This window comes from Acanthochromis polyacanthus, chromosome 18, assembly GCF_021347895.1.
Source record: "Acanthochromis polyacanthus isolate Apoly-LR-REF ecotype Palm Island chromosome 18, KAUST_Apoly_ChrSc, whole genome shotgun sequence".
In the NCBI taxonomy this organism is placed as follows: Eukaryota; Metazoa; Chordata; class Actinopteri; family Pomacentridae; genus Acanthochromis; species Acanthochromis polyacanthus.
Window position 1 is genome coordinate 30,395,164 of NC_067130.1, and position 21,921 is coordinate 30,417,084.

Consider the following 21,921-nt stretch of genomic DNA (forward strand, 5'->3'; position numbering starts at 1 on the left):
GACTTTAATGGAGCTCAAACATACTAAGTCATGAGGAGCATCATGAAGGTAAAACACTCAAACTTTCTTATTATTCAGATTTACGTTTACATTTTTTGGTGCAGTCTGCCAGAAACTTTATTCTTTTTTAGACCAAGTAATCCTCTTATTCTTTTTCTGTTTGTTTGTTTGCAGTTGGACTTGGCTGCAGCTTTGTTTCTGTCCTTTGCTTTTCTATCGCCAGTGTGGTAGGTCAATATATGCATCAACCGTTTGGACTTTAAATTTTGCTGCAGCTGGATAATAAGGTTTTGATGGTGTTAAAGGTGTCTCAGACCATTTTTTAGCCACATTCATGGGTCAGAAAAAGGAATATTTTGTTAAAGAATATTGTATTAGGACCCAGTTTTTTTCAATTTTTTTTTAAGGAGGATTGTTTGCTTTGTTTTTGTTTGCTTGTTTTTTGCAATAAACGCTAATACCAGGTAATTCTCAAGAAATTATTTTAACATGATTTCATATATGTTTATCTTATTTCATTTTAAATCATTTACTTATTTATTTTCATTGTATTTTTCTTTTATTATATTTTAATCAAATTTTTATTTATTTTATTTTTTATTATTTTATATTATTTTATTTTATTCTTACTTTAATCTTATTTCATATTTCTTCTGAGTTTTATTTTATTTATTTCTATCTTATTCTTGTTTTAATTTTATTTCATTTTCATATTATTTATGTATTTATTTATTTATTGTATTTATACTTTATACTCTAGTATTCTGTGCTGTCTTATTGTTTACCACTTTATTGAATATACATGCTGCTGCAACAACTTAATTTCCCTCTGGGAATTAATAAGGTCATCCAAGTTAAATAAAAATATAAACAAAATAAATTCTAATAATTGCTTGTCAGGTGTCAGCATTTTATTTTTTTCTCATTTTTATGTTGTGTTATTTAAATTTTATTTATTAATTTATTTTATTTCATATTTTACATATTAATATTCTGTGTTTGTTTTGCTTACCCCTTTAATTAATATCCATGCTGCTGTAACAACTTGATTTCCCTCTGGTGGTTAAAAAAGTCATCTAACCATAACAAAATGTCTAATAACTGCTTTGCATTGAACTCCTGTCAGGTGTCAGCAGGCTGTAAACTGCAGATGGGGTTCTTATGGTCAGTGGTCTGAGTGTGACGGCTGCACCAAGACTAAGGTATTTACATTCATTTTCTGGAAAATCTGCTAAAACTTTACCTGAATAAATAATATAACCCTATTTAAACATGTATCTGACCCAAAAAATCAACAACAGTGAAGTCCTGTCTGTAAGAATTTGACTCAAAGGAGCATAAAAACAACAGATTTGGGCACAAACACAACATGCTGAAGTTTTTTTTTTTTTAACTTATTTTTTGTAAGAAAATGCAGATTTGGTTGTTTCTTTTCATTGCTTTGGAGTGAATAAACTCTTATGTTATGTTACATATGTACACACGTGGACAAAATTGTTGGTACCCCTCAGTTAAAGAAGGAAAAACCACAATTCTCACTGAAATCACTTGAAACTCACAAAAGTAACAATAAATAAAAATTTATTGAAAATTAAATCATCAAAATCAGCCATCACTTTTGAATTGTTGATTAACATAATTATTTAAAAAAACAAACTAATGAAATAGGGCTGGACAAAAATGATGGTACCCATAACTTAATATTTTGTTGCACAACCTTTTGAGGCAATCACTGCAATTAAACGATTTCTGTATTTGTCAATGAGCGTTCTGCAGCTGTCAACAGGTATTTTGGCCCACTCCTCATGAGCAAACAGCTCCAGTTGTCTCAGGTTTGATGGGTGTCTTCTCCAAATGGCATGTTTCAGCTCCTTCCACATATGTTCAATGGGATTCAGATCTGGGCTCATAGAAGGCCACTTTAGAATAGTCCAACGCTTTTCTCTCAGCCATTCTTGGGTGTTTTTGGCTGTGTGTTTTGGATGGTTGTCCTGTTGGAAGACCCATGACCTGCGACTGAGACCAAGCTTTCTGACACTAGGCAGCACATTTCTCTCCAGAATGCCTTGATAGTCTTCAGATTTCATCGTACCTTGCACACTTTCAAGACACCCTGTGCCAGATGCAGCAAAGCAGCCCCAAAACATAACTGAGCCTCCTCCATGTTTCACCGTAGGGACAGTGTTCTTTTCTTCGTATGCTTGGTTTTTGAGTCTATGAACATAGAGTTGATGTGCCTTACCAAAAAGCTCCAGTTTGGTCTCATCTGTCCAAAGGACATTCTCCCAGAAGCTTTGTGGCTTGTCAACATGCATTTTTGCAAATTCCAGTCTGGCTTTTTTATGAGTTTTTTTCAGCAGTGGTGTCCTCCTTGGTCGTCTCCCATGAAGTCCACTTTGGCTCAAACAACGACGAACGGTGCGATCTGACACTGATGTACCTTGGCCTTGGAGTTCACCTTTAATTTCTTTGGAGGTTGCTCTGGGCTCTTTGGATACAATTCCAACCATCCGTCTCTTCAATTTGTCATCAATTTTCCTCTTGCGGCCACGTCCAGGGAGGTTGGCTACTGTCCCGTGGGTCTTGAACTTCTGAATAATATGAGCCACTGTTGTCACAGGAACTTCAAGCTGTTTAGAGATGGTCTTATAGCCTTTACCTTTAAGATGTTTGTCTATCATTTTTTTTCGGATGTCCTGGGACAATTCTCTCCTTCGCTTTCTGTTGTCCATGTTCAGTGTGGTACACACCTTTTCACCAAACAGCAGGGTGACTACTTGTCTCCCTTTAAATAGGCAGACTGACTGATTATGAGTTTGGAAACACCTGTGATGTCAATTAAATGACACACCTGAGTTAATCATGTCACTCTGGTCAAATAGTTTTCAATCTTTTATAGAGGTACCATCATTTTTGTCCAGGCCTGTTTCATTAGTTTGTTTTTTTTAATAATTATGTTAATCAACAATTCAAAAGTAATGGCTGTTTTTGATGATATAATTTTCAATAAATTTTTATTTATTGTTACTTTTGTGAGTTTCAAGTGATTTCAGTGAGAATTGTGGGTTTTCCTTCTTTAACTGAGGGGTACCAACAATTTTGTCCACGTGTGTATGTGATAAAAAGAGCAGAAGATGCTGGGAAAAAAAAAACGTTGTTGCAGAATCGCTAAAAAACCTTGAAGAAGAAACAAACTTCGGCCATATGAGACGTTTCAGTTGGGACATTGTCGTTATTCTTTCATATCAGCTGGACTAGTTTCAGGCTGTTCTGTACAAAAAAGGGAAAGTTAAATATTTGCTTGATCAGGACTTCAGTATGTTGTTGGAAACGTGGCTGTTGCTCAAATGCTAAACATACAGCTTGGGTTATTGAACTTGTTAAAAAAATTGTTTTAAAACAGGGAATGAAAAAGAGTCTTTCAATTGTAAGCATACAGTTCACATTATAGAATGAGACAATCTGAATGGTAATTGGCACTATACAAATAAAACTGTACTGACAAATTTAACTAATGTTGACTTTCAGTTTGAACAGCGAAACAAATAGCTCTTTTTTTTTTTTTAGCTCTCAAACAGTCTTTTTGTGGACCCATCCATTCACCCTAACCTCCTCATGACTAACGCATCACCTCCACTGACTGTGGTTATTCCACTGAAAAGAATCGAGTTTTTAATTATTATTAATGCTGGTGTGGAAGCAGAGTATCTCTGTTTGGTATAATAAAAATAATATAATATAATATAATATAATATATGTCAGCTTTTCTACATAATCCAGAAGCGTCTGGACCCATTGTGATATAAAAACTCAAATGTAAACCTTTAAGCCTTCATACAGTTTAGAACGGGTGGGTTATATTATAGTTAACATCTTGAACAGCTGTCATGAATGTAAAATTATCTATAGAGACCAAAAACATTTTTTTTCATCAGGCTGTAAACATGTTTATTTCTGCTGTAACGTCGAACATTTCATCATGGAAGTCTAAGGTTATTGACTCGCTTTTTGAGTCAGCATCTAGTGGCCATTTGAGGAACTGCAATTTTAGCAATTTGGGGTTCATTTTTCAGCCTCAGATGTTGTCTTTCGTTTCAAAATTCTAATAAATTCACCAGAAAGACCACAAAAAAGCAAAAACTCAGACTTTGCTCACTCTGTTAAAGTATCTGTTCATTTATCTGATTATTTTCATTGCTTTCTTTTCAGGTGCGTACTCGCCATGTGGAAGTTTATGCCCAGTTTGGAGGTTCAGCGTGTTCAGGAGAAGCCACTGAAACACAGCCGTGTGTCCCAGAGAAAAGCTGCCCCCTAGAAACAGGCTGTGGAGAAAGGTTCCACTGCACCTCTGGTAGGTTCCTACATGAATAAATAACAGCACACCTTATTCAGAAGACTGAGTTTTTATCTAGAATATCTTCGCTGATTCAGGTCAGTGTATCAGCCAGTCTCTGGTGTGTAACGGAGACCAGGACTGTGAAGACGGTTTGGATGAGCGAAGCTGCGACCAGGACAACGATCAATACTCATGTGACCTCGATAAAAAGCCTCCCAACTCCGACTTCACAGGCCGAGGGTAAGAAACTACAACTACCAACAGCAGGGCCTGGTTCTGTACTCTAATTAATCACTTTAGATTCTTGTTTGTAAATCAGAGGGTGTCACCGACAAGATAAAAGTCCATGAAACAGATTTTTTGCATCATGTTTCACAGGTACGACGTGCTGACAGGTAAACTGAGGGCAGGTGTGATCAACACTCTGAGCTTCAGAGGTCAGTGCAGGAAGGTGTTCAGTGGAGACCATAAAGCCTTTTACAGACTCCCAGAGAACATCCTCAGGTATAACTTTGAGGTGAGTCAATAAAAATGCCAGTAAAAAGTCAACAAAAATGCATGTTTGGTGAATAAATAATCCCAGTATATTTCACCAGAGGATATAATGAATAAAAGTCACCATGACTGCATTGAATCAAACTACAACAGACAGCGTAAAACTAAACCGGCCACCGTATTAGGTATGTCTGTTCAATTGCCTGTTAACACAAACATCTAATCAGCCAATCACATGGCCACAACTCAGTGCCATTATTCATGTAAATGTGGTCAAGACAACTTGCTGAAGTTCAAATCGAGCATAAGAATGAGGAAGAAAGGGGATTTATGTGACTTTAAACGTGGCATGGTTGTTGGCCACAGACGGGCTGGTCTGAGTATTTCACAAACTGCTGATCTACTGGGATTTTCACAGTCAGACATTTTTTAGGATTTACAGAGAAAGGTCCCAAAAAGAGAAAATATCCAGTGATGAAAATGCCTTGTTGATGTGAGAGGTCAGAGGAGAATGGGCAGACTGGCTGGAGATGATAGAAAGGCAACAGTAACTCAAAAAACTGGTTATAACCAAGGAATGCAGAATACCATCTCTGAACATACAACAAGAAGAAGATGTTCTACAGCAGCAGAAGATCACACTGTATGCTCCTGTCAGCTAAGAACAGGAAACTGAGGCTGCAATTCACACAGACTCACCAAAACTGGTCAATAGAAGATTTGAAAAATGTTGCCTGGTCTGATGATGGCAGCATTCAGATGGTCAGAATTTGGCATCAACAACATGAAAGCATGAATCCATCCTGCATTGTATCAATGGTTCGGGTGGTGGTGATGTAATCATGTGGGGGATCGGGCGCCCGTATAGCTCAACGGGTTAAGCAGGCGACCTATGTACAGGGGCTGGTCTCCGACGCAGCGGCCCGGATTCGATTCCGGGTTCCAAAAAAGGGGAGGAAAAAAAATCATGTGGGGGATTTTATCTTGGCACATTTTGGGCCTCTTAGTACCAACTGAGCATCGTTTAAACAGCACAACCTACCTGAATGTTGCTGCTAACCATGTCCATCCCTTTATGACCGCAGTGTTCCATCTTCTGATGGATACTTCCAGCAGGATAATGCTCCATGTCACAAAGCTCAAATCACCTCAAATTGGTTTCTTAAACATGACAGAGTTCACTGTACTCCAGTGACCTCCACAGTCACCAGATCTCAGTCCAATAGAACCTTTGGGATGCGGTGGAACGGGAAACTGCCATCATGGATGTGTAGCTGACAAATCAGGAGCAACTGTGTGATGTTATCATGTCAACATGGACCTGAATCTCAGAGAAATGTTTCCAAAAACTTGTTGGAAGTATGAAACCAAGAATTAAGACAGTTCTGAAGGCAAAAGGGGTCCAACCTTTTACTAGCAAGGTGTACCTAATAAAGTGTCCCCTGATTGTATAACTCCAGTGAATGCAAATGTTAATCGACTCCTTGCCTCCTTGCCTTTGTCCTGCAGGTGAAAGTGGACAACGAGGAGAGCGATGAGTCCTACGAGAGCTCCTGGTCCTACATGCAACACATCCAGTCCAACGCTTTGTGGGGACACGACCGACGCACCTTTCACAAAGATCTCACGGAAAATAAGGTGGTTTTATAACCTGATCTGCTTTACAAACCACTGCTGAGGCTTCTTAAAATCCTCATCCATTTTAATATCTACCCTCCAGGCCCACAGAATCATAATCCTGAAGAATAAAGTGGAGCTGGCCCAGTTTCAGAACTCGGCTCCCCAGTACCTGACTCTCTCCGAAGGCTTCTGGAAGGCCTTGTCCTCGCTGCCCGTCACCTACGACTACTCAGTCTACCGACAACTGCTGCAGAAATACGGCACTCATTACCTCTCTGAAGGCTCGCTAGGAGGCGAATACCAAGCCCTGTTGGAGTTGGACAAGCAGAAGCTCCAATCATCCAGTAAGTACCTCTGAAAACTGATAATGTGTCCTTTCTAGAAGGTAGTAATATTTAAAAGTAAGTCACTAAGAGTGCCAAGACAACTTTTATCAGTTAAATAATGCAAACACATAATAGATAAAAGACTAACTCCCAATAAAAGTTAGATGATTTAAATGACTCCTATAATCTTGATATGCCCAATTATGGCGCTGTGATTGGATAATATGAGGACTTTGAACTGCTATATCTCATGTTTCTGTCATTTTTGTGTAAAGGTACAACAAATATCGAGTACCAGAGGTGCTGGAGGAAAGTGAAGCGACGTCTCTTCTGGAAAAAAGTCAAAACCGTCTGTGAAAAACTGACTAAATCTTTTGCATCGAGCGATGGTGAGTGAAAGTTGTCAGATTTAGACTTTCAAACCACATGTCGAGTGGAAGAAATCCAATGAATTATAGTCTCCAATGTCATTTGTCTGCAGGGCACAGTTCAACCACGATGCCCATCAAGGTGAACATTTTCGGAGGAGATCCAGCCTTCATCGCTGGTCTGACTCGTCTGGATCTGGAAAACCCCGAAGCAAATGGAGAAATGTACAATAACTGGGCGTCGTCTGTCAAAGACTTCCCGGAAGTCATCGACCAGAAGGTATACGGCTGATTTGAGAGTTCTATATTGAGATTTTTATTTCTCTTTTACATTTTGTTGTGATGCATGAACCACTTTAGGCGATTCTTTGCTTTGGGTAGATACTATATATATATATATCACAAAGCTCAGGGGTAGGAAGAGATAACTGGACAGGATAAGGTTGAGGTCAAGTTCTTGCATCATAAAAGACAACAGGTTAGATTTAGGGCTAAGTGTAGACTTCAGTTCCTCCAGAATCTCCTCTAGAGTTTCAGATTCTTGAACCAAACTTTTGCAGTACTTGTCAGCATATGGTGTTTGCAGTTACAGTGACAACGATGGCAGATTCACCTATTAAAACTCATTAATTTTCTTTAAATACCAGGTCCTGGATTTGCATTGAGGTGGATAAAAACAGCTCCTCATTTTCCATCAGCAAATGCTAGCTTTCGAGCTGAGATAACAACTAATGTTGCCAAATTTGACCTAACTAACCACATAATCAACTTGTGAACTGGTGAATATGTGCACAAGCTTGAAGGACATGCTGGAATATTATTATGTAGTCTGGTTTGAGTCCTAGACAGCAAAAATGAAGGATCTGAAAACTGAAGTCAACATAGAAGTGACTTAAACCTAGCCTAGCTTAGCTAGACTGTATTCCCGTTATAAGGGATATACGGGAATACGGTCTAGCCCTCCTCCATTGACACATTTTGACAGGTTTTCAAGCTCCGAGCAGATCAGACCGAACCAATCAGAGCACCAGAGGCGGGAGTTAATGATGCGTCATCTTCAGGGCCGAGTTGGCGACCGCAACAGAGCGAGGTTTCTCTCGTGCGTTTTCCTCTGTTTTGCACGGGCTGAATTTGTCCTTAAAACCTCAACAAGAAGCAGCTCTTAAAGCTTTTCTTTTTAAAAAGGATGTATTTTTAATTCCGGCAGGCTGTACGATAGAATGCGTAATGCTGTCCTCCACTGTTGAAAGGGAGAGCTTAGATTTTCCTCAGGACCCCTGTACGGCGAAGGAAGCTGTTAAAACTACAAAACATCATGGCGGAAAGGCAATTGTTAGGTCGCTTAGTGATTGCGTCACACATGTGTTACGCTGATTGGCTCTCTCCAATTCAAGCTGTGATCGGTAGTCCCACCTCTGGGCTAGATTTGGTTCAATGGAGCAGTTCCAGACTGACTTTATGTGTATTTGTAATACACAATATAAAGGCTGTCTGGTCCCCAGGCAAACTTAAACCTGCATTCCTTCTAACAGCCAGCAGGGGGCGATTATCTGGCTGCAAAAAGAAGTTGGATTGTATAGAAGTCTATGAGAAAATAATCAAACTTCTCACTTGATTTATTACCTCAGTAAACAGCTTTACAATAAGTTTAGAGTCTCAATTGTTAAGCTGCAGTCAATTCCAGCCATTTTCAGTACAAAGAAATCGCTAATATTCTATTTGTAAATAAAGAATATGACGAGAAGTACAGGGAACATTGGACGCGCATCGCGAGGTGCATGTCCTTGAAAACGACCGATTTGTGGATTTTATACCGACTTCAGGACATGTTTTGGACAAAATAGTTTACTGGCTTGTGTTGTCTGGATGTAAAAGGTTTGATTATGGCCGTTTTTTGTGGAATATTTTCATCTGTGTGTAATAATGAACCTGGAAATGTGAGTCGCGCTGTGTACGTTGAAGCCGTGTATAGAGAACGGATGGATGGATATTCGTTGTTTGTCGGAGAAATGTGTTTATATAACCCGCTGTGGTAATCACATCTGAAAGTGGTTTATACCGGCGGATTCATGAGAATCTAAGCTTTCCATCGGCATATAGTGTTTGTATAATTGTGTTTGAAGCCTTCAGACATTCTTTAAATTCCTATGCAAATTAGTAAGTGTACCGCCGGCTTAACGGGTTAAAAGATCTTTATAACACAGCACAATGTGCATTTTGTAAATTATCGTCCCATTTAGAGGAAAACTGATGATAATTTTAATAGATCTGAGGGTGAGACTACCTTGTAGTTGACAGACCTTTACCATATCACTGTGCTCAGATGGATCTATCCAAGACCATGTTACGTCTGGTTTAAAAAATGTAAGATTGTAACCCCCCTAAACTGTATTCAACAAAGCAGCAGGTGATTTCAAGGTGGCTACATCCATGTTTTGCTTTTTTTTTTTTTTTTTACAATTTTTACAATACAAAGTGGATCAGATATTGCGTACTCCACCTTTAAAAACAACAATTGTGCTAACAAGCTATAACCATAGCCGTGCCCCAATCGATGTTCTCATAAGTGGAAGTTTTTAAAGAGCCTTTTCCAAATGTCAGAATAAGCAAAGTTAGCCTACGATCATGTGCTTTGCATTAGTAAGCATGCTAGAGATAGGATTTGTTTTCTGGACATCATAAATCTAGAAAATACTATTTTTGAATCAGAATCCTAATCCATTTGATTACCAAGTAGGGCTTCACAGATGAGGAATTTGAGTTGGTGTTTTGGTGTATAACAATAGACACTATGACTTTTAAATAAAAGCAAGAGTCGAAAGTCAGTAGACGGAAAGATTGACAAAACACATAAAGGAACCAAAAGTGTAGCAAATCCCTCGATGATTATTCACTTTGCTGTATGTTTTGGATGTTTGTTAAATACTTCATCCACGTTTCTTCATGAATCTCAGCTGCGTCCGCTGTACGAGCTGGTGAAGGAGGTTCAGTGTGCAGGCTTAAAGAAGCTCCACCTGAAAAGAGCCACAGAGGAATACCTGGCCGAGGAGCATCCCTGCCACTGCCGACCCTGCCAGAACAATGGCCAGCCGCTGCTCACCGGATCCGAGTGTCGATGTGTCTGTCGGCCGGGAACCTCCGGACGAGCCTGCGAAAGAGGAGCTGTGATTGGAGAGCAACCAGGTACATTAACGAAAGACTCTGAAGGGATTGTGTGGACAGTTTCAAGTTAATTGCCGATAATATTTCAAATTAGCACTAAAGTTTAGAGCAACAGCACCGTTGCATATCCAGGATTGGAGATTATTAAACACAAAGGTCAATAAACTAGCAAAAGTGTTGAAAAAGTCCCTCAAAAACAAGACAGAACAAGAAAAAAACCTGGCTATCTTCCTTCCAGGGGTGGTCCATGGCAGCTGGAGTTGCTGGTCCTCCTGGGGATCCTGCTCTGGAGGTCAAAAGTCAAGAACCCGAAGCTGCAACAACCCGACGCCCAGCAGAGGAGGACAACAGTGCATCGGACCTCAGACCGAGCAGAAGTCCTGTGAGGATGCAGACATCCAGTATCTGCAGTAAGGACACACAAAGAGTTGGTTTTTTTACCTAGTTAGATAACAGAGATGTAGTGTGGACCCTAAAGTCTTATGTTTTGTCTTGTGTGGAGCCATTCTGTGCCATAAAATTATAAATTTTGCCTCCAAATATTGATTAGAAAACAGTTTTGTGTTTGATTGATTCGATTCCAGGTATTTGAAAGTGAAATGATGACATCCTCTGTATTAGAACATCATCAAAACACAGGAATATCTCACATTTTTAATAGATGATGGTCATTTATCTCACTATAAACTGCTCTGCTTTCAGGACGATGGAGCCTCAGTGCTTCAGTCTTTCTGTGACTCCACCTAAAACCTGTGGGCCGCCTCGAACCCTCAGGAATGGATTTATTCAGGTGAGATTATAAAAGTCGTGTCGATTGATGTCTGCTTTGGAGGCTTCTTCAGTTGGCTACAGAAAAAGTTGCATTCAACTTGAAGAAAAATTATATTTTTTGTAATGCTTTTCATAGAATCCCAAAGATTTCTACCTGGTTGGAAACACAGTGCAGTACTCCTGCATCAACGGGTTTTACCTCAGTGGAAACGCTGAAGCCAGATGTGCTGAAAACCAGCAGTGGAGCTCAGAAGCAATGGTTTGTAAAAGTACGTACTCACTCCATGAACAAGATGTTGTTTGGTTCTATTGTTTCTCACCAAGCAGGTCACCTCAGAAATTACTAACTAGAGAAGAAGTTTGTAAAGCAATTCATGTTTTCATTCAAATACTTGTAGGTTCAATATGAATTTTCTAGCATTTCTTCATCCCTTCTCCTAGAAATGTGATCCAATCTACTCCAAATTTAGAAATATTTAGATAATACGCAGAGGACTCACAAGTCAAGGTTAGATCTTATGCTGAGTTTATTCTATATAGTATTTTTTTCTGAGAAAACAGGTGAAATTGGACAAAGATGGAGTCTTAAAGTTGTACCAGCTAAGATGTAACCTCAGAGCTCAGTGGTACATCTGATTGGGCACAGCTCTGCGATACTGAAGCATGACTTGATTGTAGAAGGAAATTTCCTTGAGGGCTTTCAGATGCAAAACTTTTCGTAGGAAGTCTGGCAAGACCAACAAAGTCCATGAAGGGAGAAGACTGAGGTTTATGTCTTATGTGACACTAAAAGTCATGATGGATTTATTGTATTTAGAGTGAACAGTTTTACTATTTCAGTCTTCAGTCCTAGTTTGGGCTTTGGTTTAAACAATGAAATTACTTGGCTAGGTTTAGAAAAAGATAACAGTTTGCATAAAAAAGAAGTCAACAACAACATTAACCCTGTGTTTCAAAGCTTTTCTTGAGCGGTGGAGGCAAACTTTATGCATATTTGACATCACAACAACATGACTGATCCGTTGCAGTGATAATCCTGGAGCATCATTCATCATAATGTAGAAAGAACATCAACACAGCAACCAACATGTTGTTACTTTTCATTACTTTTGGTTCCAATGATCAACATTTTTCACATTGGGATTTGTTCAGAATAGTATTAATATCGTGTAATCTGAACCTGCAAGAAGACTTTATATTTATCTGTCTGTTGATTTGCACTACCAAACATGGAGAAACCTAAAACAAACCCACTATACATACATACATTGTCAACAAAAGCAAGATCCCGTCCAAGGGGTAACTGATAGTTACAACATCCCATCCAATAGACCCGATTCAAAATGCATTTAGAATGCACTGGCACCAAACACCTGATGCACTGACGGTTACACTAATGGTTTTATCTCCTTGTACCTCATTTGAATTTAACTTCTACTTCAGTTTGATAAATGACACCTCCACTTTTCTGTTGAAGTCAAAGTTTAAAATTCCTTTCTCCTCTGGTATTTCTACTGTATGATCACAGATCATTCAGATCTACTTGAGGACTGGATATATTGACACAAAGACCCAACATCTGGCGTAAGACAGTAGCTGACCTTATCAGATTGTGTAAACCTGGCTCTCAATTCCTCAGAACCGAGAAAAGCCTTGAAAGTATCTTGATTTTTTACTGTGGGTTTGATTCAAAGTCCATCCGTCGCCAGGAAAATAATATTCTTGTGTTTCTCTCACTTCCTGTTCCAGGTTCCACATGTGGACTTCCTCCAATCAACAGCTTAGTTACAGCCACGCCCACCAAAGCAGCCTATCAGATCGGAGACAGCGTGTCCTTGTCCTGTCCAGTCGGGTTGGTTCTGGAGGGTGAAGTATCTGAGGTTATATGCAGCCCCAGTCTGCAGTGGTCTCCATCTCCTGCTGATACTCGCTGTAAAGCAGGTACAGAAAGTCTTATTGTTGTAAAGCCTTTTACTTTAAACGTATGGATCCTCAGACATAGTTATGTTGGAAAATACTTACAATAAAGTCAACTATAGCAACTTCAGGATGAAGAAACTTGGTCTGCTTTGAGAAACAACTCTGAAGCTTTACTGGGCTTTTTAGTCTCTCTTTTAGTTCATAGTTTTGGTTTTCTTGCCTATTTCTTGTATAGTTTCAGAGCAGTATTCTCCATTTACAGCAGCAACAGGTAGATGTTTGCAACACAACATATAATGGGTTTTCTAAAGCAGTCATTAGCTTTAAAAGAAGACTTACCATCTCAATATACAACAATTGGCTTTTCACCTGCAGTTTTCCTGCTTTGACAAGTTAATGTTTTTGTGAGCAAGATCTACTGATCTAAATGTAAAAAATATATATATCCAGAAAACAGTTATTGCTTTAAATTGACATTATGTTACAAAAATTTGAGATTTTTGTTGGGTATGTGATTTAAACATCCCAAATCCAGATTAGGTTATCCAAATAAACGCTGCATTGACAGATATTTTTGGCAGCAGAAACAAACCGTGAGCATATTTCTGAAATATTAACACCTTTAAAGTTCAAACATTGCCTATTAAGCAGATTTAGTGCAACATTATTGAAAATTTGAAGCTGAATCCAACATTAAGTCTCATTTTAGTTCTGTTTTTGGTCTCCACCAACTTCTGAAAGAATGTCTGGCTCTTTAGCCATTAGATACAGGTTTCGATAGTGGGTATATAATGTAAAGTTTGCTCTGAGAGTTGGCCTGAAAATAAGGGTCAGAAAACCAAAACGCTGGCTTTAAAGTTGCAAAAAGTTCTGTAAATGTGAGAAACACTGCAGAGTGGAGGGTTTAAAGTAACTGCTTTTATACACAAGTAGTCATGTGATCTGTTTTAGTAGTAAGAAATGTTTTATATAGTAGCTTTAAGGTTGTGTTTCTGTGGATTGTACTCACACTAGTCTTGGTTCTTCTATTTCTTCTCAGCACCTACAACTCCATCTCCTCCAGCTGGCCTGAAATGTAAAGTCTGGGAGAACGTAGGACAAACTGGGTGTGTGTGCAAAATGCCATTTCAGTGTTTGTAAGTATGGTTTTTGAGTAAAATTTCTGCATTTTGCTCAACAAAAATCCACTAAAGATGATTAAAATGCTTCGTCTTTCTATTTCTTAGGACTTCCCTGCAGCTGTGTGCCAGACTGGGCTCCAGTCAGCCCCGTTTGTTGGGCGTTTGTCAGCTCGGAGCGCTGAGATGTATGGGAAGGAGCTTTACGTTGGCCAGCGACAGCAACTGTAAGTGGTCAGATGAGGCGTTTACTTCCTGTGAGGGCTGCAAACCTGGAACTGTCTGTCAAGGTGAGTTGGTTGGACTCTTAAGAATTCTAAACACAGGAAAATCCCTCATCTGTCATATATAATTGTTATTTTTCACTATTATTTTGCAGAATCGGCCAGACAATGCGCCTGCCTGAATGCATCAGATTGCCCTGCAGACTCCGCCCCTCTATGTGTCCGGTCCGGTGACGGTACCGGTTCTATTACTATGACTGAATGTGAGGTTGGAGCCAGACGATGTGCTGGAGAGCAGATAAACGTGATCGGCATCGATGCCTGTCCAGAATAAACATGGTTGTTGTTCTTTTTCACAATGCACATAAGGACATTTCTCTCTTAAAGCTGAAGTAGGCGAAAAATTACACACTAAACTTCCTTCAATCAACCCATCTATTGATTATACCAGCTTTGTTTAGTAAATATAGGCAGGTTTACTCTTTTGAAATGTCAATGTGATGAGTTTTTTTGTCTGTTGGTTGTGCAGACCCATTCTGCATGCAAAATAGATCACTGTCTATGAAAAAAAAGTCCATATTTTCAAAGAAATAAGCTTATTGTCGAACTAAATTTTACCAAAGTGACTCCAGATCAGTACGCAAACATGCCGAAAACGTGACATTCCTGTTCAACTAAACTGAATTCTGTTGAGGAAGTTCAGCGATGTGGAGAGAGTATGAGGAGGCAGAGACTGGGAGACACAGTGGAAACTCGTGTGACTTGGGTTGTGAGTAAAGTTTACTGATATCAGGAGACGTGACACCAACAGAGCAGCAGTACATGCAAGCAACGCCAGCATCGGCTCTGAGGGTTCTCTCTGATCTTTGGGTTTATATTGTAGTTGGAAGAAGGTCAGATTTATGACCTTAGGAAAGTGGAAAGAGTATTTTTTCCATCAAACATTCTGAGTTCCATTTTCAAAGAAATGGAAGGGCCACAAATTGTGGTAATGCTCCATTTTTATGGCAGTACACATTCATATTACGTCCCTGGTAATAGCTGCAGAAATGACTAGAATACACATAAAAAAAGATATTTACCTGTTAGTTTGAAGAGACTCAAAGGAGATTTCTTGTCAATCCTGTAAGGGGCGGGGGGGGGGGGGGGGGGGGGGGCGTTGACATTGGGTAAAAATCTGGGACAGAACAGGTCACCAGGTCATTGCTGGGCTGCTAACATTTCATCGTATTATAATAAAAGTAATGAGAGGAAACTAGACTTCTGCACCTCCTTTTGGCAGAGTTTCCAGGTTTTTTCAGCCAATCACAGAAACATAAAGGACAATAAAGTCCACAGTGAAAGGAAGAACTGATGGTACAACAGGATAAACGGAAGATTTACAAATTTACAAGGGAATGGGTTTTGAATTTTGCCACAAGGGTATTTTTGTACGTTTGAAAGACATTCGTGTATGTAAGTTGCAGAGGAAGAGCTGTATTTTCAAATTCTACCGTTTTTTTTAGATTTTTGCTGACTGCAGCTTTAATGACTGAACTGTAAATAGAAACTAACATTTTTCTAACACTTGTTCTATTCGTCATGGAGGATTAATGACTGAAGACATTTCCATGTAAAATGAATGATTGTTTTTGTTCTAGAAAACTAATAAAACATGCTTGTTCTTTTGATGTTGTCACAGGACTTTTCTATTTGTTCAACGATCACATTCATGAACGACAAAATTTAGCAAGAAAACATCATGGAGTCAGATTTAGTCAGCAATCCCTATTCTCTACTCCCATTTAAATTTTCTTAAAATTACATCTTTAGTCTTTAATGTTACTCAACACAGAAACACAGACAAACCTGTGAGTTTATGCTGAGGACAGCAGGTTTATTTATTTCAACTCTGTTTCTGAGAAATCAGGTTTTAGCTTCATTTTGACAAAACAAATAGGTCTAAATACTGCAATACCCATGATCCTCGGGAGAATAGAGCGGTCACGTGCAAGCTGGGACGATAAAATATTCTAGTATCCAAATGTGGTTTCATAGCTGCTGAATAGTATTAAACCTGACAGAATACTAAAAAAAGAAGTCTGATTTAAGCTCACTGATTGGAGGTTTTTTGCTGAAATGTCCTTGGAAACATAAAATGTTTCGTCCACAAGGTTTTGTCATTGACTTTTATTGAAAAAGCAGATATTTAGTAACACAGTTTGGACATCTGGACCTATGATTTAACAGGCAGGAGTTTCCAAACTGAAGAAATGTCCCTAATTTAAGACAACATTTATTTTTGGAATCTGAAGCATCCAAAAAAACTCCTTCAGATTTAAAACTCTGCACCAAACCTGTTGATAATCTGAATAAAGTAGCATCCCTTTGCTGTGTCAAGCTGCCATCTAGTGCCTGTTTGTAATATAAGCTCTGGTAGTACCCAAGATGCACTGCAGCACAGGATATAAGTGCATCTTAAACTATGTATTCTTGGTGTTTTGACCTTTATAAACCCGCTTGTCAGTTCAGTTTGTGTCTATAATGTTTTAAATTTGTGGTTCTGATGCACAAAGTAATTCTAATATGAATCTTATGTATTTAAACCATGCAGTGACTTTCACAGTTTCTCCAGCGGTGGCTGAACGTTGCTTTAAGCACAGATGAATCCAGAAGTTGAGTTAAGCTTCATGTGGATCATCTGGATGCACAATCGCCTTCATTGACAATTTCAAACTGATAACTTGCACACTTGAGGGCGGCCATAGAGCAGAGATCCATGCTGCGAGTCCTCTGGCTCCTCGTCAGCTTCACACAGAACACGACCTGGTTGTCCACTTTGGGACAATCTCTGGCGGCTCTGCACTCACATTTCTGAGACGCTGGGGACAAAAATGAGTTCATTTTACATGACAGGTGAATGTTTAACCCTTGTGTTGTCCTGCGGGTCAAACTGACCCATTTTAAAGATTGAAAATGTGGAGAGAAAAAAAAACATTTTTACAGTGAAACATTGTTGGGAAACTTTTGAACATTTTTCGATGAAAAAAAATGTTTAAAAAAAATAATTTGCTGGATTATAGTTGATTTTTTGGGAAAGTTCCTAAATAAAATATTAAAAGTTTTACTTATATATATATATATATATATATATATATATATATGTATGTATATATATGTAATCACTTTAGATATTTTTAGGATTTTTGGTAAGATTTTTATTCATTTTTTGAAAATATTTACAAGAATTTTCTTGCCAACTATTTTTTTAAACAAAACTTTTAAGGGAAGCTTTCAAGGAATTATTGGAATTTTCTTCCTGAAGGTTTTGCAAATTTTCAAAAATCTTTGGATTTTTTTTTTATTCTGAATTTTTGGAATTTTTTTCAGAAAGGAAACAATATTTTTTGGCGCCCGTACATTAAGACAACAGGACGGTTAAACCTTTTTCGTGCTCATTAAGCCTCATGAAGCTTCAATATGTCATAAAATAGAACACTTAATCGGAATTTCAGCAAACATGGCAGCAAAAGTTTGAATTTTATCCTCAAAAAAAGTTCAACTATATCAGAAAATGATCTGCAAACTCACCTGAGCAGGTTTCCCATTCGTAGCAGGTGTCCAGATCGCAGCTTTCCTGAACAGAGCTGTTGGACGACATCGAGGCTCTGAACTTGGCCCACTCCAGTTTGGCTACATCGGCCGGATCGCAGGCGCCGTTGCTGATGAAGAAGAGCGGGTCGCCGTGGCAACGCCCGGCTTGGAAGGAGCAGAGTGACATCGACACGGCGACGCCGACGTCCGAGTTCAGGATGCAGAGATTCTCTAGTTGGGAGCTGCACAAATTCAGTTCAGTTACCATCTCAAAAAGAGTGTTTTATGAGAAACAAACACTAAATAAAGTAATTTGTTGTCAAAATTAGTGTAAATTAGGTAAGCAACACATCAAGTTAAAATGTTTTATATAAGAATAACTTCGAAAAACATAATAAGATTTAAAAAATATATGAAAACATACATTAAAATACATTAAAATGGAACCTAAAAACTCAGATATACACATATTCAATTAACCATTCAGTATATTTAATATTATCTCAAAAATAGTCTTTTTTTATGAGAAACAACCACTAAACAATTTGATTTAAAGCCTGCATTAGGTAGTTAAAAAATAATGTGAAAAGGGTTTTTCTAAGAATAACTTTTAAACACTTCTTCAGTTCTGGTGGTGGTTGGTGTTGCCTCAGCTTTTAAACCTCTGTGAGGTGTGTCCAGGGCTATTATTCCAACGACCAATACCAAAACTCACCTAACAAACTCAACAATGGTTGTTGTGAGTATCGGTGGGGGTCGTTGAAATGCACAGATGTCACTGAACCACAGTGTGCTAATGGTGGTCATTAGCATGAGTCTGCTGAGTAGCTCTTTTGGGGAGTTTTGAACGGACCTGACTGTAAATTGGCAAAAGATGATGTTGCAGACCCCCCCCCGTTCAGAGATGGCTTCTCTACTTTGACATGGATGGCTTCTTTCACTCCTCTCTCAAACCATCTGTCCTCCCTGTCTAAAATCTGAACATTGGTGTCCTGAAACGAGTGTCCTTCTTCCTTAAGGTGAAGGAAGACTGCCGAATCCTGTCCTGAGGAACCGGCTCTCCTGTGTTGAGCCATGCGCTTGTTAAGTGGCTGTTTGGTTTCCCCTATGTAGAGATCTGAGCATTCCTCGCTGCATTTAACTGCATACACGAGGTTGCTCTTCTGGCTGTGTGGTGTGGGGTCTTTTGGCTGGACCAGTCTTTGCCTGAGGGTGTTATTTGGCTTAAAAAAGACCTCCTCAGTTTTTCAGACACACCAGACACACATGGGATCACTATGTTGTTGCGCCTGCTCTCCTTCTCTTCTGTCTTCACTGGGTTGTTCTCCTTTCTGGATCTTGTGTGAGCCTTCACAAAGGTCCAGTCAGGGTATCCACAAGGGCACTGAAAACTTGATAAAATAAGATAATATGGATCACAGAAACTCACAGGCAGCTCTCCCGCTGGATACAAACACATTTGGATTCCTGCAGCTTCTCTCCTGGACCACACTGAGGCTCAGGAACAAACGGTTCCTCTATGGACGCAAAACACACAACAACTTGAGAAATCAAGCATTTTCCATACAAAACATACAATCAGGTAATAAAGTGTGGTGTGCTATACTCGATTAAAATACTCACTTTACTTAAAAATCTAGTCTTGTGACCATTTTTGAGATAATTTTCACAAATCTGTGGAGTTTTATTCACTAAAACGTGATCGTTTTAGAAGTTATTTACATAAATTCATGTAATTTAGGTATTAATAAACACTTGCCTGGAAAATCCAGACTGACTTTATTTATGTATTAATATAAATACAAATAAAGGCAGTCTGGCATTGTGATGATACGAGACTATTTCAAAAAGGAGGGGCTAACGAATGCAGCTTGAACGAGAAAGAACCAATCAGCGTAACACGGGTGTGACGCACAAACAAATCGACCTTGAAGTCCATGAAGTCCAAACAACAATGGCCTGCAGCCGAGAAAGCGTCGCGGTGAATGATTACTGCCGTTTTTGTCACAAAAATCTGCGAATACATGGGGTACTCTCAAGTACAACACTTATTTTTGAAAAGGCTACGCAACAAAAGACTCCTTCCGAACGATTAGCGGTGTTAGGAATAACTTTAAATCGGAGCCAAACCAAGTCGGTGCGTATGTGTAAAAGTTGCTTAAATTTACTCACACGTTTGGAACGGGATTTTCCTCTGTACAAACAATGGCAAGAAGCCGAAAGTAACGAGCCATCCACTGCCTCCTCATTGTCAGAAACGTCAAGTGAAAAGAGGCATCTTGAATGTTTGTGTTTGGTTACGGGAGGTGCGCAGGTGTTTTATGGGTAATCCAGGCGCTGAAGATGACGCAGCATTAACTCCCACCTCCCGTGCTATGATTGGTCGTACCAAACTTTCCCAGGAGGGAAACGCGATTCAATTCGCCCAACGCCAAACTGACTCTCCTGTATCTCCTAACATGGAGATAGGAGATTGCATGGAGATTCAGTTTGGATTTTCCAAGCTAAATAAACACCTTTTATGATTGGCTGGACTCAAGTTCACCTCCAGCCAATCAGATTGTAGCTTAACAAATAATACAAATGCGACAAACCTGCACTAAAACTGGCAGTTTTTCGTGATTCTGCAGGAAAAAAAGATGGATAAACCAGCAGCGTCTTTATTTTACCGTTGGAGCAGCGCAGGTCTGCAGGTAACGGAGGCTCCCAGGTGAGGCTGTTGCTGCATTTATAGAAACCTCGTGGCAGCGGAGAAAGACCGGCATCGTCACAGTTCAGACCCACTGATTCCTCCACTCTGTACTCTTCTTGGTTGGGGAACAGCGTCATTCCATCGGGGATGTCAGGGGGCAGACAAATCTTCCCTGGAGGTTAAAGGAGGACAGGTTTTAAGAAGTATCTGAGTTAATCTTCAAACTTTAGTGAGATCATGGTGCTCTGTTGTGGTGAGAAAACCAACTGACTGATGCATTTTCCACTCAGTTGACTCCAGGTTCCATCAGGGAGGCAGTTGATGAACTGGAAACCCTCCAGGTCGAATCCAGTGAAGCACTGAAACTCCTCATCCTCACCAAAGCTATAATACTGCTTAGCTTTCTGTAAGAAGGAAATTCATAAACAAAGGATCCTAATATTAAAACTCCTGAGTGTCTTCTGTATGTTTTCTCGTGTTTTTATGTAATAGTAGCTCATAGTAATGGCTTCCTTCAGTCAGAACTATGAGAGAATGACTTGTAAATCTGATTTAAGTCCAAATAAATAACAAAATGATCACTTCAGCTTTCATTTTAGATACCATACTGTAATTAAGTCCTCATTTTGCTGAAATTTTCTTCACTAAGTTGTGAAGAAATACTCTGTCATTTTGTTTCTGTATGTTATGATATATGGAGTCTTGGAAGTGCCACAAAAACAGTTTTGCAGTTTATTCAGTTTTCAGGTTCCTCATATCCTCTATTTCTGTATATTTAAGCGGCACTCCAGCAGCTGTTGCATTTCTGTTAAGTTGGGGGAACTGCAATGGGCTCAAGACAATAAATAAAGAAATTAACTGATTAATTAATTAATGCAGTGTAAAAAAAAGAAGCGTTTGTGCTTTTACTAAAGGCTGAAGCTCCAAAAACACTGGATTCTACAATTCCCATGATGCAACTGATTAGTGTTTCTATATTTTGCAACTCAATAAATGCACCTTTTTTTTCAAAGTATCAATCCCGGTTCCAAAAATAAAGAAAAACAAACCTTTTTGGAATTCATTTTTAAAATCTACATCAGAATTGTATTCTTCTACGAGTCCTTTAAAGACAGATATTGTATGTTTTTATTTCCATATATGAGTTAAATGCATGTGTTTAATTTAGTATTTGTAATATTTCCTAATGTTATTAAAATAGTGGCACATTTTTGACTCCATACCGAGCAAATACTTCAATTTAACCCTCCTCTTTTAGCTTTTAAAAGCAGTGAATAAACACTTAACATTGTCTTTTTATTGCTCCTAAATAGACA

General features: G+C 38.9%; 2 protein-coding genes across 2 annotated transcripts in view; one reads left to right on the plus strand and one right to left on the minus strand.

Moving 5' to 3' along the window:
* c7b (complement component 7b) lies at positions 1-16,008 on the plus strand. The gene is made up of 18 exons (XM_051938625.1): positions 1-48; positions 175-227; positions 1,127-1,202; positions 4,210-4,351; positions 4,432-4,576; positions 4,715-4,853; positions 6,341-6,469; positions 6,552-6,795; positions 7,053-7,166; positions 7,259-7,425; positions 10,100-10,328; positions 10,546-10,717; positions 11,010-11,097; positions 11,215-11,347; positions 12,828-13,019; positions 14,038-14,134; positions 14,225-14,406; positions 14,496-16,008. The coding sequence occupies exons 1-18, from the start codon at positions 31-33 to the stop codon at positions 14,672-14,674; spliced, it is 2,499 nt and encodes an 832-aa protein (XP_051794585.1). The 5' UTR covers positions 1-30; the 3' UTR covers positions 14,675-16,008.
* The window catches only part of LOC110957194 (complement component 6), a 15,883-nt gene continuing 9,609 nt past the window's right edge, over positions 15,648-21,921 (minus strand). The window contains exons 14-18 of the mRNA XM_051938624.1: positions 20,877-21,009; positions 20,583-20,777; positions 19,343-19,430; positions 17,911-18,155; positions 15,648-17,201 (exon numbers count right to left, since the gene is read on the minus strand). Coding sequence (XP_051794584.1) covers positions 17,017-17,201; positions 17,911-18,155; positions 19,343-19,430; positions 20,583-20,777; positions 20,877-21,009 — 846 coding nt within the window. The 3' untranslated portion in view covers positions 15,648-17,016. The remainder of the gene's footprint in view (positions 17,202-17,910; positions 18,156-19,342; positions 19,431-20,582; positions 20,778-20,876; positions 21,010-21,921) is intronic.

Coding starts and splice junctions, on each gene's coding strand:
- c7b (XM_051938625.1), top strand. Junction 11,348..12,827: donor AGAAGCAATGGTTTGTAAAA/GTACGTACTCAC, acceptor TTCCTGTTCCAG/GTTCCACATGTGGACTTCCT. Junction 14,407..14,495: donor ACCTGGAACTGTCTGTCAAG/GTGAGTTGGTTG, acceptor ATTATTTTGCAG/AATCGGCCAGACAATGCGCC.